The sequence below is a fragment of the Rosa chinensis genome, chromosome 2 (genome assembly GCF_002994745.2).
Source record: "Rosa chinensis cultivar Old Blush chromosome 2, RchiOBHm-V2, whole genome shotgun sequence".
In the NCBI taxonomy this organism is placed as follows: Eukaryota; Viridiplantae; Streptophyta; class Magnoliopsida; order Rosales; family Rosaceae; genus Rosa; species Rosa chinensis.
The window spans coordinates 38935931-38950998 of record NC_037089.1 but is presented as its reverse complement, the minus strand read 5'-3'; the positions used below and the strand labels follow the sequence as shown (position 1 = coordinate 38950998).

The 15068-nt window shown below is 35.6% G+C and overlaps 2 protein-coding genes across 4 annotated transcripts; one reads left to right on the top strand and one right to left on the bottom strand.

The window, feature by feature from the left end:
* Nucleotides 1-5393: 5393 nt before the first annotated feature.
* On the top strand, nt 5394-7090 carry LOC112187951 (two-component response regulator ORR9). The gene is made up of 5 exons (XM_024326931.2): nt 5394-5751; nt 5872-5975; nt 6080-6157; nt 6427-6497; nt 6578-7090. Exons 1-5 carry the CDS (start codon nt 5649-5651, stop codon nt 6921-6923), a joined length of 702 nt encoding a protein of 233 aa, XP_024182699.1. The 5' UTR covers nt 5394-5648; the 3' UTR covers nt 6924-7090.
* A 275-nt stretch (nt 7091-7365) lies between these two features.
* Nucleotides 7366-14785, bottom strand: LOC112187980. Of its 3 annotated transcripts, none has more exons than XM_024326965.2 (8): nt 14639-14785; nt 13437-13614; nt 12721-12826; nt 11839-12021; nt 9263-9751; nt 8717-8800; nt 8566-8645; nt 7366-7787 (listed from the first exon to the last, which is right to left on the bottom strand). In XM_024326965.2, the coding sequence occupies exons 2-7, from the start codon at nt 13482-13484 to the stop codon at nt 8581-8583; spliced, it is 975 nt and encodes a 324-aa protein (XP_024182733.1). In that variant the 5' UTR covers nt 13485-13614; nt 14639-14785; the 3' UTR covers nt 7366-7787; nt 8566-8580. The 3 variants fall into 3 exon arrangements, with proteins under 3 accessions (XP_024182733.1, XP_024182734.1, XP_040370586.1); XM_024326966.2 differs by having other exon boundaries at nt 7366-7770; XM_040514652.1 differs by having other exon boundaries at nt 13437-13640; nt 14639-14771.
* Nucleotides 14786-15068: the final 283 nt, after the last annotated feature.

Below are 15068 nucleotides of genomic sequence, written 5' to 3'. Positions count from 1 at the left end.
AAGCCAAACTACTATTTTATACTATCACAAATATATGAAGAGTAATTCCAGGTTAAGATGAAGTGGTCATCGAGTTCCCTTCTGTAATTTCTGCAGATAAACTATGCAAATAAGTGTGGATATTTGGTTGTCAATTTTCAATGTATGTTTGCCTCACTTTCTTTGAATAATGTGAACTGTCCTCCATTTCAACAAGTTTAGTAACATCAAGCTTTTATGGTCTTGACCTTAACTTTATAAATGGTTTTCCTTTAATATTAAATTCCTTCATGTTTGCTACTTTGCTTCAATTGAAATTTGTTATGGTTGCTCTTCCTTGCAGATTTTATAGCTATTATTCCCGACTGAACTGATTTTTTTCTTACAACATCTGCCTTCAATGTTTGTGTTTTTCTTTTTTTTCCTTTTCTCTCCTCTTTTTGTTGGTTACTATTGATTTTACTATAGCCTTTTTTCTGCTTTTAATTGTGCCAGTGAATAATTTTGTTTTGTATCACAATTGCTATGAACTTTAGAGTTGGCAGCTACTCTTCTATGTAGTATATCATCCAAAAATAAATATTTGAAAACATTGACAGTGTAATTGCTTGGTGCAGGCCAAGTTATCTCTCCTGCGGCCCTGTGCAAAGCTAGGCTAAACTAAACTCACACCCAACTACTTTGCAAAGCTGTTTGAGGCTATATCAATATAGAGAGAAACTGAATGAATAATCCGGAGTGAATTGCAGAATTGTTCATTTCTTATTTGTGTACTTTTGATGTTTCAGAATCAGAATCAGAGCATATGAGTTTTGTATTAGTATTTCATATTCTGCATGCCTTTTTTTTTTATAGCAAACAATGGTTTGCATACATTTGAACAATGTAAGTGGAGGACTACTGTCATGAAGATATTTTTTGTTCCCTACATGGCAATCTTTTGTATTGAGATCATATTAATGAAAATGGTGTGATAACTAGAACTAGGTTGAGACAATGTATCCTAACTTATAAAATAATTTCAAACGACTTCATTTCGCATATCTTTTATATCATTTAAGCATAATTTAGTTATTTTTGTTAATCAAATCACAAAACAAAATAAGTTTCTGCCCCGCAGCATCGCGCGGGATTCGTTTCTAGTAGGTTTTGTATTATTTGAGTTCTCATTCACCAAACACAGAAATACCCTATTGATCAAGTATAAAATTTTGAGTCGAACATTCAACCAAAACTGTATCAGTAGTTTCTCCACAATGGCAAAACTACGAAGTTGTCATTAGATGGTCAAACAAATTAACAATTACAAAGTTTTATACCTTAGATGTTTTAAATAGATAATAAATTGACTAATCATAACTTTTAGGGGAAAAAATGAAATAAAAAGTGGGAATAAAGCGATATATTTTAAAAACACTTAATGCCATTGATTTTGAAATTCTAAATTATATGGTCTCACAGTCTCACACCTCATTTAATTACAGTGTATTTAAGAAAAATTTAAATTAGATGGTTTCTAACTTTATTTTTATTTTAAATGAGGATGTCATTTATAGAAGTTCATTGTGTTTATAATTATAGAATAATATAAGGAAGATATGATGATGATGATGATGATGATTATTATTATTATTATTATTTTTTTTTCTTCTAATACATAGATGTCTATTTTGGTCATTTAATCTACCTATAAAATCTATAATAATAATAAGGATGTGCATTAAGTAGTTTGGGGTGTGTATTTAAAATTTCTCTTTCCTGACCTCTTAAAAAAAACAAACAAACAAACAACTTGTGATATTGAAATTGAGTCATTTTGTTATTAAGACTCTGCATTACTCTCCTCTGTACAACATCTCCAATTTCCGGTCTTTGATTGGCATTTTTATTGTATGACGAATACTCCTAATTTGATTAACAGACGGCTGGTAAATTCATATATGTGTGTGTTTATGGTTTTCAAACTTCTAAGTTCTAATGGCAAGGCGTTAGAGGCCTTTTTCCTTGAGCCTTCTTTGCACTTGTTCCATAATTGGCATATAGCTAGGTCTGGTTTTCTTATGATTCTTTTGGGCGTGCATGATTCATTAATTTGTTCTTTTTCCTCAAATAATTCATATCCACCCAAGACGTAATCTTATGCCTCTGATAAAAAAAAAAAAAAATTAAAATTAATTGTTTATTGGAGAAATGATCATTTACTCAATTTTAGCTTAAAAATTGTCCACTTACCCAAATACTCTAAGAGATTATTTCCCTATTACCCAATTAAGTATTTTTTTTATTCTTTTTTATTTATTTTTGAGACAATTTTGCCCCCTCCTTCTTTGTCACTTAGAGAGAGAAGATAGGAGACCTTGCCGGACTCCGGTGACCAGTGGCCGGCCGCTGACTCAGGTGACTGGACTCCGGCGACCAGTGACTGGTGACCGGAATTCCAAATCCGACTACCGGACCGGATTTCGGCGTCTGATTTTATTACCCCTCAATAATACCCAGTAATCATATTATTGTTCTCCAATAAATATATTATTGCCCCCCAATAAATATATTATTGCTCCCCAATAAACATAATATTGCCCCCCAATAACAAATTTATTAGGGATCAATATTTAGTGAAAAATGAAGACGTTTTTAATTTTGAAAGTTTTAATAGGTTTATCCAAATAAATAATCTTATTACTGCCCCTCAATAATCTTATTATTGCCCCATAATAATAATATTATTGCCCAAGAAATATTTTATTGCCCCTCAATAATCTTTTTACTGCACCCCAATAATCTCATTATTATCTTCCAATAATCATTTCCACACATTTAATCAAACACCTTCTGTGCATTACCCAACTCGCCAATTTCGCAATAACCATTCATCAATTGGCCCAGAAAATGTTGTGGGTAGCAAAAAAAAAAAAACCATAAATTGATTTGGGCACCCAAACACCTCCTTCATTCCTTCCCAACCTCACAGCTCCCTTGAATTCCAGAAATCCCCTGGATCCCTGAGATCAGAACATTCGAATTGAAGAGTCTCCTCATCGTCTTTCGGCCATAGACAGCCACCGGTTGTGCAGTCATCAATATCTCCGGCGTTGCAGATCCTCATCGACCAACACCGATTGCCTGGCTGTCGGCGTCGGAGTCGAAGTCTGTGTTGCACGTTTGCGGATTGAGCCTCGATGCCGGACCGATTTGTGGCACGACGATTGCGCTGAAGTTTCTATCTGAGTCGAAACCGTGCTGCACGACGACGGATTGAGATCCTCGATGCCTGATAAATTTAAATGTCGACGACGGCGCGTTTCCGGTGGCCTCGGATTGGTCCTCGACGACGTCGCTGGGGGAGGGAGGGAGAGAGAGACAAATAGAGACCCAGGGAGGAGAGACAATTTGAGAGGAGAGAGAGATTGATGAGTTTTTGGTGAATTGATAGGGCAAAATTGTCATTAAACGTTAAATTGGGTAAATGAGATTAAAAAACTTTTGCTGGAGTAAGTGGACAATTTTTAGGCTAAAATTAGGTAAGTAATCACGGTCCCTATTTATTTGTTTACATTTTCAAAGATCTGAAAGTACAACTGTATCTCTTAAAAGTTAAAACTAAAGGTCTTAGTTGTGGGTTCACTGTATCTGCCAACAAGTCTCTTAATTATAAAAATCTAAATCATGATCAAGTGTACCCACTCACTAAACATTAAGACCTCTAATTTATAAATTATAGGAACCTCTTTGGCTAATTATTGGCCTACATGTTCATCTGGCTATGTATACTAATTTAAGTTTCTTATCTATTCGAGAAACATATTCTTGAGAATGACTCCAGATCTCATTAGAACAAAACTTCATTTTTTTTTGGGTCTGGCTGTACGCACGAGTTGCATTCTATAATTTGAAGCATGGCTCTTTGTTTGGTTGGCAATTAGCAAATAACTAAGCTTATATTCATTTAATTAGGTAAATTGGGTTCAACTTTTTCAAGTGGCACATCTTATTGTCGCATTTCTATGGATTCTTGAATAGACTAACGTCCACCATATCTTGTCATATGTAGCATTTTCTTTTCCACGTCAATATTGTCAATTTGTTGACATTGACCTAATCACTGATTGATTTTTTTGTGTTTTTTTTTTTTTAGAAATACTAATTATAATGTTAGATGAATCACATTTTTTGTATCACTTACATCCCACCTTATGCGGCAGATGATGTGGCATAACTAAGTAATTTAGTGAAACTCTGTTGAGTGACTTCAACTACCCACTCATAGGGATGGCAAAAATCCCCAACGGGGCAGAGCTCCATTGGATACCCGCCCCTAATGGGGGGAGAATTCGGGGACAAATGGGGAATGGGGATGGGGATTAGGAATCTCCGCTATCTAAAATTGGGGATGGGGCGGGGATGGTATTGTGATCCCCATCCCCAAACCCGCCCCAATAATATATACATATATTTAACTTATATATATTTTAATTTATTTTTTATAATATAAATAACAAATATATATATTTACTACTTTACTTTAATAGCTACAGTTTTACTTTAATGGTGTTTTGACTTTTGCACTCACTGAATTATGATTTATGAATTTAATCATATTTTAAATTTATTTGTTGTAGATTTTGATTTTAAAAAAGAAAATATGAGAAAAAATTATTTTATTTATTAAATTCTTATTGGGGATTTGGGGCGGGTTTGGAGGCTTAGTCCCCAATGGGGATGGGGATGGGGAATCCCCAACATATTTTTATTGGGGATTGGGGCGGGGATGGGGGTAGAAAATGACCCCGGGGATGGGGATGGTATTGTGATCCCCATCCCCAACCCGCCCCATTGCCATCCCTACCCACTCACATCAGTGTATAATTATCCACAAGTCCGACACTCATCAGGTGTCTATGTAATTTCTAGTATTTATTCTGGATAAATGATGTTTATCTATACTTATAGTTAAACGTAACAATTTTTTTTCTTGCAAAACATATTACAAATGAACGAATTTTCAATTCAAACTTGTTCAATAACTACAGATCTGAATCGGATGAAATCAAAATCAACAGATTTATTTTTAAGGGTCTTTTTTTACAACCCCTCATAAATAGATTACTACACATTATTGATGAATTGAAATTTTATTGATGGGTATGGTATACAATGGGCATGCATGGAATTGGGTATGGTATCATGTTAACATGGGCATGGGAAGCAAATCTTAAAAGGGAATCAAAAGAAATTGGCCTCTCTTTGGCCTTTGCCACTACGCTCCCCACCTGCTCGAGATATGGTAAGCGCCACATGATTTCTGATTTCACACCCAGCTGACGTCACCCGTATCTCTTGCCAGGATTTGGTTGGCCCTACCGGCCCCTTTTGCTTTCATCCAACACTTGGAATTTTCATTTCTTCTCTCCCCTCTTGTGATTTAATTATTCATTATTTTTCTTTTGCATTGCTTGCTTGCCCTGTAATTCAAAATCGAGTTGGAAAATTTGCAACAAGAAATCCGGTCGGATCTTGCTGCTTTGTGGGATGTGGATATTGGTGGGTCTAGTTTCATTACAAAGCCCCTATCTTTCTCTTCACCTCCCCCACCTCCTCCCATTCCCATAGAAACACCAAATCCACCTTCCTAATTCCATCATCATCTATTAGCCCAAGTGAAAACTCAAATGGGGATGGCCGCAGATTCTCAGTTTCATGTTTTAGCTGTTGATGACAGCCTCATAGATCGAAAACTGATTGAAAGGCTTCTCAAGACCTCCTCATATCAAGGTACTTTTTATGTTCTTGGTTGATTTAGGAAAAGTAGCAGCAAATCAGACATGGAATTTTCATTCCATGGTGTTGTATAGTATAGATTCATTCTTATGCTCTTTCTTCTTCATATTGCAGTTACTACGGTTGATTCTGGTAGTAAGGCTCTAGAGTTTCTGGGTTTGTATGAGGATGACCAAACCAATCCTGACTCACCTTCAGTTTCCCCAAACAATCAACAGGTACTATAGATGACAATCATTACTCAACTTCTCCAGGCTTTTCTTGCTTTCTTCACCTCATTTTCTTTTCTGGGTTTCTAATTTTGCTGTCTCTGAATTTGCAGGAAGTGGAAGTGAATCTAATTATCACAGACTACTGTATGCCAGGCATGACAGGATATGATTTGCTCAGGAAAATCAAGGTACACATGCTTTGTTTTCTATATCCCTCTCTCTCTCTCTCTCTCTTTCCTCATTCATCACTATATTCCCTAGCTTTCCCTCAGCCTTTCCCCATTCAGTTTTCCAACTGATCCAAATTGGTAAATGATGTTTCTCTGACCACTGTTTTTTTTTTTAGAATATCATAAACATATATTGGAATACTTCCACATCATTTATCCACCCAAATTAATCAGTTTCTACATGTTCATTTCTCAGGAATTCATATGTATGTTGTTTCATTTTGCAGGAATCTTCTTCACTCAAGAACATACCGGTTGTGATAATGTCATCTGAGAATGTGCCTTCAAGAATAAATAGGTAAACCTTATTGAAAGTTTAATCTGGAAATTGAATTCGTCTGTGCGGTGTAATTGATTAAGTGATGCGGTTTGTAACAGGTGTTTGGAACAAGGGGCAGAAGAGTTTTTCTTAAAGCCAGTAAGATTGTCAGACTTGAATAGGCTTAGGCCTCATATTATAAAAACCAAGTCTAAGGATCAAAACCAAGAAAAGCCAAGAACTCATGAAGAAGAAGAAGCAAGTCAAAAATTGGAAATGTCATCAAAAAAAAGTCAAAAATTGGAAAGCTCGGAGGTTAAGCAGGAACAACAAGAGCTACTACATCATCAACTACAATTACAACAATCACAGCCACCAAATAGTAACAAGCGCAAGACCATGGAAGAGGGGCTCTCACCTGATAGAACTAGACCCAGATACAGTGGCATCACCACTGCCGTTTGATTATTATCATCATCAAATAGTTTTTCCTTCTCATTTAAACTCTGTCTTTTTCTGTTTTTTTTTTTTCCATTTCACTGCTGGTTGATACCCGCCTGAAATGTGTACAAAGACTTTTTCTTCATGCATACAACCATTTACATGGAACTGTACAACTATTTCATTCCAAATTAAGGCCAGACTGGATCTGGTACCGTACACTATTATATGATCCAACTCTGCAACTTCCTGGAAGCACTCTTTCTCGGTTATTGTTTAGAGTTTAAACAAAAAAAAAGTCTTATTTCTTTAACTATTTAAGAAAAGAGTTTTTATTCAGACTTACCTTAACACTAGACGTTTTTTTTTTTTTTTCTATGAGAATGAAATGCAGAATGCAATCAGCTAGTACCTCCCGCAAGGGCACGATATAAAGAGCCTCCAATAGCTAAGGAGTTCAACAGAGTAAGATGAAAGTCTTCCATTATATAAAAGTCAATAACAAGATCTATATAAACACATACAACTAAAACTCTTTATTAACTTAAGCCAAAATACATACTTTTCTTTATTAACCATCACAACTTTCTCTCTTTCGTTGGACAAGTACACAAATTATATTTTTTTTCAAAGGTAAATTTACCACAACGAACCAATCATCACAGATGCATGCAGCACGTGCAAAGTCACAAACACATTTCCATCAAGAGTTTCCACCTTGCTGTCCAGTTTCCACTTTGAAAGAAGCATTCTACTGTCAAATTCTCACTACATCAGTGAGTTCTACACCAACCAAAATCTTGAAAGAGTACAAGTTTCAGCTTCTGAAAACTATAAAAATCTTGAATGCTATGTATATGTTCGTCCGGTCCTAGCACAAAAGTTGACCTGACATGAAGCATTGAAAGTAAGGGCTTAAAAAAAAATTGAACAGAATATTGTGTAAGAACATGTTCACATGAAAATTAACATGGAAAATACATTCCAATAAAAGGATGACAGAATTTCAAAACTGAAAAGAGACTCGATCCAGTTTGATTGTGGGGTATGGAACTGCATAGAGAGATATAAACCATCCCATGCAAATGCATTAAAATGACAATAAAATGGCGTCTTGGATATTGCAAGGCACTGTGGAAAAGTGCTGACCACAAACAACATGGAAACAAATATTAAAGGTGAATAAAAAAATTAAAAATTAAAAAGAGAAAGAATTATGAAATGAAGGCCAAATAGATGCAATAAGCGATCATGACCTTTATCTGACAGAAAATAGAGGGGCATCAAATAAAAATCAGTGAACCAATCCAATTATTACTTTACTATTTGTTCAAAATTTCAATGCACCAACAAGATGGTATTATTTTGCAACAGTAAATAAGTTTTTAGAATAGCTTGAGGAACAGATCTACAACGAAAACGCGGCAATCTTAATGGTATAAAATTGAGAAGAGGTGCCACACAAATCCAAAGCACCAAATAAAACAAAAATACGGATATGTCATCCATCCCAGATTAATTTACAGGTACAAAAAGGATGAGAAACTGCATTACAGTCTCCAAAGCAGCTCAGACACTCCGTGCATCAGTCATTAAAGAGAATATACAGTTAGATCAGAAACCATAAAAGCTACTGACAACCCTTTGAAGAGCAGTAATAACTTACTTTGAAATTACATGACTATTCACTGCCAAAATCTTCATAACTTACGCCTTCTGAAATGGTGTCCAGCCTGTTATTGTCTCCTGTAAGAGTTACGGATCAAAATCAGCAATCCCTTGCAGTGCAACAAAATAAAGCTATGCCAAACCCTCACCTTGATGTTCTCTTTCACGAGACTCCATGAAGTTTTCATTATCTGCAGCCAAGAAAGGTGATCGAGGATAGCTCTCCAATATATCTGAAAATATTCACAACAAATATCAAAATCCATTCTATGCAGGTCTAGATCTTGGTTCTGCACACGAAATAATTTAACAAGACATGCATCTTGGGGCTAGTTTGGGATTGCTGTGACTTTTACAAAAAATTGCTGCTGCTGTGTTGTGAGAATAATCAAATGTGAATTAAAACAGTTTCATGTTTGGCAAACAATACTGTTAAAACTGCTGTCAGTACATAAAACAACTTCAGAGAGTGTTTTGATCGAAAGCAGCTTCTAAAAGAGACCTTTGGGTTGCTTCTAAAATCTGCTGTCAGTGATCTACAATTTCCAATTAAAGCTTCTTTTTATTTATTTACCAAACACTACAAAATCTAAAATTTTAGACATTAGACAAAAGCTGATTTTTTTTTTTTTAAGTGAAACAATCCCAAACGGGCCTTAACCATTTAACTGAGGGTCCACATACACAGAACGAACCTGAACTTTGAGAAAAATCCAATGTCAGATCTGAGAGGCTGAAACTTCGAGGAATCTGACTTAATAAACCAAACGAGGAAGAGTCTGAATCAAGAAGTGATTCATTTAGGGGTTGTGAATTGGACTCTACGCTATTGAAAGGTGCAACAGAAGCATCTCCCATATTGGGCCGTGTTTCCAGGTTGCTGCCATCAGCACCATACATGTAAGAAGTGCCTGAATATCCAACTTCTGATTTTATAATTCCCCCATTCATTCCTTGCATCAGCCCCCCCATGTTGGTGCTCTGAGTCGAAAGCATGTTTGGTGGGACATCAATCCTGTTGGTATGAGCAGACATTTTAACAGCATTCTCCATACTATTGTGCAATGAAGACGCGCCATTAGTAAATGGATTAGGTAAGCAGGAACCAACTTGATGGTGTAAGTTTTCTGTCTTCAATGCTGGTCCCACACTGTCTGGGGGATAGCATGTTGAGTTTTGATGCACTGTGAGAGAAATCAATATCAATTCCAAGCTGATGGAAGTCTCAGAAAAACACAACTATAGACATGTAATAAAAGGACCAACAAAGAAACGAAGAACTGACACCGACACAGGGACACACACGATACTAGGATAAAGCAAAAGTCACAAAACTAGGACACAACTCGGGATCAACACCAACCTAAGAAATAAACTAAATAAGCACACACCTGAATACATAAAAAAAAATACATAAATAAAATAAAAAATAGAAAACAAAAATACAGGTTCGAGTTCCATAACACAGTCCCAATATACGAAAATTAAACACAAATTACAAAACATTACAGATTTACAGTCAATCTTCCACCATACCAAACAAAATATTTATAAGAATTCTTCCTTAGGAACAAGATTCAGAGAACCTCGTTTCAACACAAAACTTGAACTCAACAAAACACAAAAATCAAACCCAAAATATCCTGATTTGTTTTCACAATATGTGAATCAAAAAGCCTGAATCGTGTTGGAGGCATGTCACTGCTATGTGGGAACACAACCAAGACACATGGAATGTCAAGAGTCAAGTTGTTCGTGGAGCGTCCAACACGGTCCAAGATTATAAAACAGAAGAATACAAATATCATGCTCTCAGAACAGGGAAAGAAGATCAATTTGAATCAACCCATCATTTGAGAAACACAAACCAAATCAACGACATAGACTACATTGGTCATTCTACAGACTTCAATTCATGGGAGCACTCTCTTGCTTTAAATGCCATGTCTGTCTTTTATTTTGATCAGTTAGGAATTGGTTGTTGTAGAGATTTTAGGTTGTGAATTCTTTTCTTGTTATTAAAAAAGAAAAGAAAAATTAACCACCATGCATCATACATAAGTTTTCCCTTTTAATCTCATATAAAATTTGAAGAAGATTAAAACTGGCATCCTAGAAAATGTGATGTAGAACAAATGGAATAAGAAACAAAAAAATTATAGAAACTACCACATTTACACCAGTAAATTAAGTTTCACTCCTAGAGAGAATTTATTAAAATTCCCTGACCATACCCCAAAGATGCCTTGGAATCACTCCAAGTCAACACATGCTTGAAGGGGAGAAATAAAAATAAATAAAAATAAATAAAAATAAAAAACTCTTTTAATTTTAACTACCTCTTTCCAAGCTTATAAAGTCGCCCCTTCTATAGTCCTTGATACATGAATCATTCAAAGAACCCAAATTAATGTAACTAGGAATATGAGAAGACCTAGCTGATGACACTTAAATACGCTGACCATTAGACATAAAAAGATCAACAGAATAACATTAAAAACACATTTATTATTTATAAAAATAAAAATAAACTCCTAACTATATGGTACTTAGTAATTGGATGAACTTGTCAAAGATAATCTGAAGTTGGCTACCCCCTAAACTTAGTCCAAAGAAGCTACTCATCTTTTAGTTATTCATGCCATGCCTCAGTTACAGAATGGATGATCTATGAAACAAAGAATCAGACATTGAAATAACATGACTGTTCAGATGGAGTAAAAGCAACTCCATCCGAGACATTATTTGCCAGGTGGAAAGCTTAACGGTAGAATTTGGCTGTAGAACTGACTCCAGCCAAAACGTCAACTATTACGTAGAAGTGACATGGATAGAAGGCTACGAATTCCTGACCGATATGACTGCAACATCAATAGGTCCCCTATATAGTCAAACATTTGTCAGTTCTCACATTTATATCCAACTTTTCCCATATTCAATTGCTTAGAAAATGGGTCTGATGAAGAACATAAGTGGCAAATCGTTAAGCTTCATCCATGGCCTCAATAAAAAAAAGGTATCTACTCCCCAAGCCTTAATTTTATTATCCTGCATAAGTGATTGAAAATCATCAACCCCTCACTACTTTTGTTCTCGCATCACATATATTTCAGACCACTACCATAAACAGTGAAGACAATCTTTTGGGTAATAAACAATTAAAACATTGATAGATTTGTACTCGGACACTCGTATAAAAGCTTATTTCCACTAATGTAAACAAGACAACATCTGGGGCAAAAAAATTCATCCAAGATAAAAGTGTTCTTACTCGATGGGATATGAGATCCATTGGAGGTAGGAATTGAAGAAACTCCTGTCGAGTGTAACTGGTGCATCAACCGCGCCTGTTGTTCAAGCAACCTGTTATATTCTATTATTTGTTGCTTTACCATTAACCTCAGGTAATAAGCCCTGAAGAATTCTCGATTCTCTTCCTCAAGCTTCTGCCAAACTGGGAGGTAAGCAAGATAGTGTTTAAATAAGCATTTGAACAAAAAGAACGGACTAAAATTCACTCAAAATTATTAAACAGGAGCCCAAGGTGTTACATTTTTTAAGATAATATTGAAGATCATAATCATTGACTTCCGAGAATTCACATAAGATTCATTGTCTGAGTCTGGGAAGAGTCAAACAAAATTACATGTAGATTAATCATTTCAAATGTCTGCGTAATAAAATGCTGATATAGAGGCATATAGGGGAGCATTATCGGTATTACTAGGTGACCAATACAAGGTTCCGAGTGAGAATGCACCAGGCGCTGATAACCTCAAGTAAGAGGGTCGAATTCACATCAGGCGTACCAGCATTTATATTGCACACACACGGTTAAATCCTGGTTATCATTTAGCTTAAGTCAGATAGTGAACTACCTATCAAATTCACAGCAAATTAGGGCGACCCCTATTACTAGTTCCAGAACACTTTATAAATCTTCAAGTAGAAGTTGATGGCCCATTTAGAAGTGCCAAGCACAACACCAAAAAGCTGCCAAAAATTATGAAATTACCAGAGAAAATTTCATGTGGGTTAAATTGCTGTGCAAGATAACCCCGGGGAAAACAAAAATGCAGAAACAGAGAAAAGTATTCAGATCAAAGTTTAAAATGAAGAAGGAGAGCAACTGCAACGTAAAACAAATGGTTACCAAGTTCCGTGAAACCAGGCTCTATTTTTGCTTGTTCCAGTAGAGTTTCCACCACTTCCTTCTGGTTCATGTAGAGCTGAAGGCATCGCTCAATAAGGTTTTGCACCTGAAAATACACAGAAATCAGCTGAAATTATTAATCAGGGCAGCAAACACTTGTCAATTTTGGTTATCACTAAAGCCGAGGAGTACAAGAGAATATGATAGTGTAGATAACATGGATTTTTGTTTGCAAATTCATTTGCCAAAACTTTTTCCAAAAGCAATTAAAATCACTTTAAGTCAGAACGTTACAAAGATCAGAATTGAAATTCTCAAGAACAATCATATTTGCCTCTTGAAGTGTATTTGGCACTAATGTCATTTACAAATGGACAAAACTCATAGTTAGTTCAGCAGCTCAAGCATTAAAATTTTCTATAAATGAGTTGTAAAATTATGTTGACATAATGGAAACAGAATTAAACTTCCTTGGGCACTTGGCACTATGTGAAAATCATGCCACATAGAAGATGTATCATAACTAAGAACTTTATTCTTTTTCTTCCCAATGAAATATTCAAAAGAAAGTATCTCCCTAGAGCTGTCCATTGCTATAGCATATTCTAAATAGTTTTGATTTTCAAATTTTCTTAATAACAAAGAATATAAAGATGAAAATCATAAGTAGACGTTTTATGATATAGTCCATCAATAAAAGGCCACTTCAGGCTTACCAGTTGTATATCTTGACGTGAGACACGTCTAACTGGTCCACTTGACATATTCCAGTTTGCAGGAGCCAGATGCTTGTGTAAGAAAACTGTGCTGGTTGATGTTGAATTATATATGGTACTTACTATTCACAAAACAAATTCTACAGATCCGGTGAACTTCCAGACTGATGGTCACAAGCTGATGGAAAGGTACAAAAGAGGTTTCTACTTGGATTAGCTTTTCAATTGATCACTTGATAAAGATAAGAATTCTTTTCAATAATAATGGAGGATAAAAAGAAAGAAACAAATAACAAATTTCCATCAAATAACAGATAACATGAAAGAGTGTGTCTGAGCATCTGGCAAACAACTCATGTAATGGAAGCAAGTAAAACATTTACCAAATTACTCATGGCCAGCAAAACCTGTCTATAACCCATCTCCTTTGACAGGTAAAAAGTAAAAAAAAAGGACCCACGTGAAATCATGCTAAAAATCTTAGGCAGTAATCTGTGACAGTTTCGATCTACAGATCCGTATGTAATTAGAACACGACAAAACTATCAGCCTCTAAAAGGTACATTAGTTAATGATGCCCACTCCATTTCTCATATCCAAAATAAACATGTCAAAAGTCTTAATTTAACACAAGTGATAGTGCATAATTCACTATCAGCACAAAAATGGCACCTATTGGAAGATTCCATTGCACTCATAAATTTGTCCTTCCCCATATCAATACCTAAGTATACTGCCATTTCCTCCTCCTAATAAACCATTACTGTGTCACAGTTGAAAATATTCAATACTCCCATTGCATTATTCATCCCTTTCACAAGAAAAGAAAATTATCTGTTCAGTGAGAAAGAGAGAGAGAGAGAGGGAGAGAAGAAAATAAAAACTATTCATAAAAAAATTTCCCGCTATTTGCCACAGAGTGATAAGTCTTGAGCCAAATTGGGAAACAGGTTAGGGTTTGATCGAATCGATCCCAGGAACATCATACAAGAAATTTCCATGATCACATCAAAGTTAGCAAAACAAAACCCTAGAAATATCGCCCAAAATACGGAAAAAGATAAAGCATAAGAAATTCATAAACAATCACTCACATGCAACACAATTACGAATTAGCAATCCAAATTCAAACTTGGTAAGAAATATAAAAAAGAAAACGAAGGGAATCTATTGGAATTAAGAAGGTTTATGAGTGATCTTACCCGAATTCGATCGAGCTACTGGGGAAACCTCACAGAGAGAAAAGCTCGGGAGGGAAAGTTGCAGAGATGAAGGTGACGAAGCTCTCTGCTTTTGATGGTGGAACTTTTCGGTTATAATCTTTCTTTTTCTTTTCCCAAGCAAAAAATTTGGCTGGTCGAAGCGGGGAGTCGCTGCACGTGGCAGCAGCACTACGAAAGGTGGGACCAACCGCGAGAGATCAGGTTGAACCTCTTTTTTTTTTTTTGTCAAAACACTTGAACTTGAATAAGACAGAATTCTTTCTTCAAGTAAAAAAAAAAAAAAAATATGTGAAGTGGACATCCTAAGAAGAATTAATCACTCAATCGGGTGGATGCTGCAGAGCCTCTCCTGATAATAGAAGGATCGAGATTAAAAACCGCCTGAGCTGCCCCTCCTGGAATATAGTAA